Below are 1,693 nucleotides of genomic sequence, written 5' to 3' on the forward strand. Positions count from 1 at the left end.
CATTCCCGGGATCCGAAGAACGAACCCAACCCCGAGAGGTGTGTCTCTCCGGTCTCACGGCACATTCGAGGGGTTCTTCTTGCCCCCAGCTCTGCTTGCTCGGCTTTCTCTTTGCTGTGCAACGTGCCAGAGCAGCAGCCCTCTCCTCCTCCCTTGCTGACCTCTCTGCTCCCTGTGCTGCAAACTGCCCCCTATGAGCACAGGTCTTTTGCCACAGACCTTTTCCCCAACATCTCACTATGACATGAAAGTCTCTCTCGTCTTCTTTTTTTTTTTTTTTGTTTTGTTTGGTTTCCTTAAACGTAGCAACTTAAGCTCCGAGCAATTCTTTCCATCTTGTCTTTGGTGTTTAAATCCTGTGTTCTAGCACAGAGCTTGAAAACCAGCTGTGCAACTTAAAAAGTGTGGCTTTTTTTTCCTGTCTAAAATCTGAGCCCATAGGCATGCCTTTACTCAGTGCTCAGGCTGGCCAAACCTGGGAATTTATGGGACCTGTACTGGTATTGAGGTTCTTAACACACTGGAGATGCTGCCTGAGAGGCTATAAAATGGCAGGTGAAGTTCGTGTTGTTTAAACATTTATTTTTCTTTTCTTTCTTTGTTCCTCCTCCTCCCACAGGTTTGACCGAATTGCTCACACAAGAGAGACAATGAACTCTGATGGCTTAAATACACTATCATACAAGGTGTTAAGAACTGACAAGTACCCTCTGTATACAAAGATCACAGTGGATATTGGCTCGCCAAAAAGCTAACATCACCTACACGAGAGACCTTGCCTGTGTTGTCCAGGACATCTGGCCTCGGTGATGCTTTATATCTGCTGGTTTTGTAAAAGTTGCAATGAACACCAAAAAAGGCCTCTTTTGGCATGCCAAAGCATCCTCAGATTGGTTGGACAAGTGCTTTTTTCTTTCTGTTTGTTTTTTTTTGTTTGTTTGTTTTTTGGTGTTTTGTTTTGTTTTGTTTGTTTTTTATTCCAAACCTGACTTTACACAACTTTCTAGCTCTCCATTGTTTTATAAGTCCAAAAGCTGTACATAAGAGTTGTACATACTTATGTTGCCAGAAAATGTTGGAATCTGCTCTATTTGTTGCAGTGCTCCCAATGTTGAGTTAATTGCTTGACTCAAATTTTACTGATTACAACTGTGATGCATCAGCAATTGCTGCCCATGATATTTTGATATTTTAAATGAGGTGTATGAAAACATTCCTTTTAATTGATTCGTGGTTTTACTTTATGAAGGACTGTAAAATGCTGCTAAAATTCTACAAGTTTACGCTTTGCCTTAGATAATTTTAATTAAGACAATATCATATACTTTTTTTCTGATAGTGACCAAAACAAACATCTCTGTGTGCAGAGCAAGTGATGAACAATCAAGTCTGGTTTCAATGAATGTCATTATTTCTTTTGATCTCAAAGGAGGCTTTGAGTGAGTTGAGCCAGAGTTTGCCAGAATTTGCCAGTGAGCTCTCTGCACAGGGTGTGAGCTACACAGATGGCATCTGCAAAAAGTGCTGGCTTCAGATAACCTCACTTCTGGATGTGGTAGTGGCTTTTTGCTGCAACACAACACTACCTGAGTTGTTTTGGGTTTTTTTTGGTCACGTGGAGGGTGGTGGTTTTGGGTTCTTTTTTTTTCCAGAAATAAAGATTAATGAATTTAATTGCATGATGAGATTAAGG

The 1,693-nt window shown here is 40.9% G+C and overlaps 1 protein-coding gene across 1 annotated transcript in view; it reads left to right on the top strand.

The window, feature by feature from the left end:
• Positions 1-755, top strand: part of B4GALT1 (UDP-Gal:betaGlcNAc beta 1,4- galactosyltransferase, polypeptide 1) — a 12,505-nt gene extending 11,750 nt beyond the window's left edge. The window contains exons 5-6 of the mRNA XM_010001018.1: positions 3-38; positions 620-755. Coding sequence (XP_009999320.1) covers positions 3-38; positions 620-755 — 172 coding nt within the window. The remainder of the gene's footprint in view (positions 1-2; positions 39-619) is intronic.
• Positions 756-1,693: the final 938 nt, after the last annotated feature.

This window comes from Chaetura pelagica, unplaced genomic scaffold, assembly GCF_000747805.2.
Source record: "Chaetura pelagica isolate M959 unplaced genomic scaffold, ChaPel_1.0 scaffold126, whole genome shotgun sequence".
In the NCBI taxonomy this organism is placed as follows: Eukaryota; Metazoa; Chordata; class Aves; order Apodiformes; family Apodidae; genus Chaetura; species Chaetura pelagica.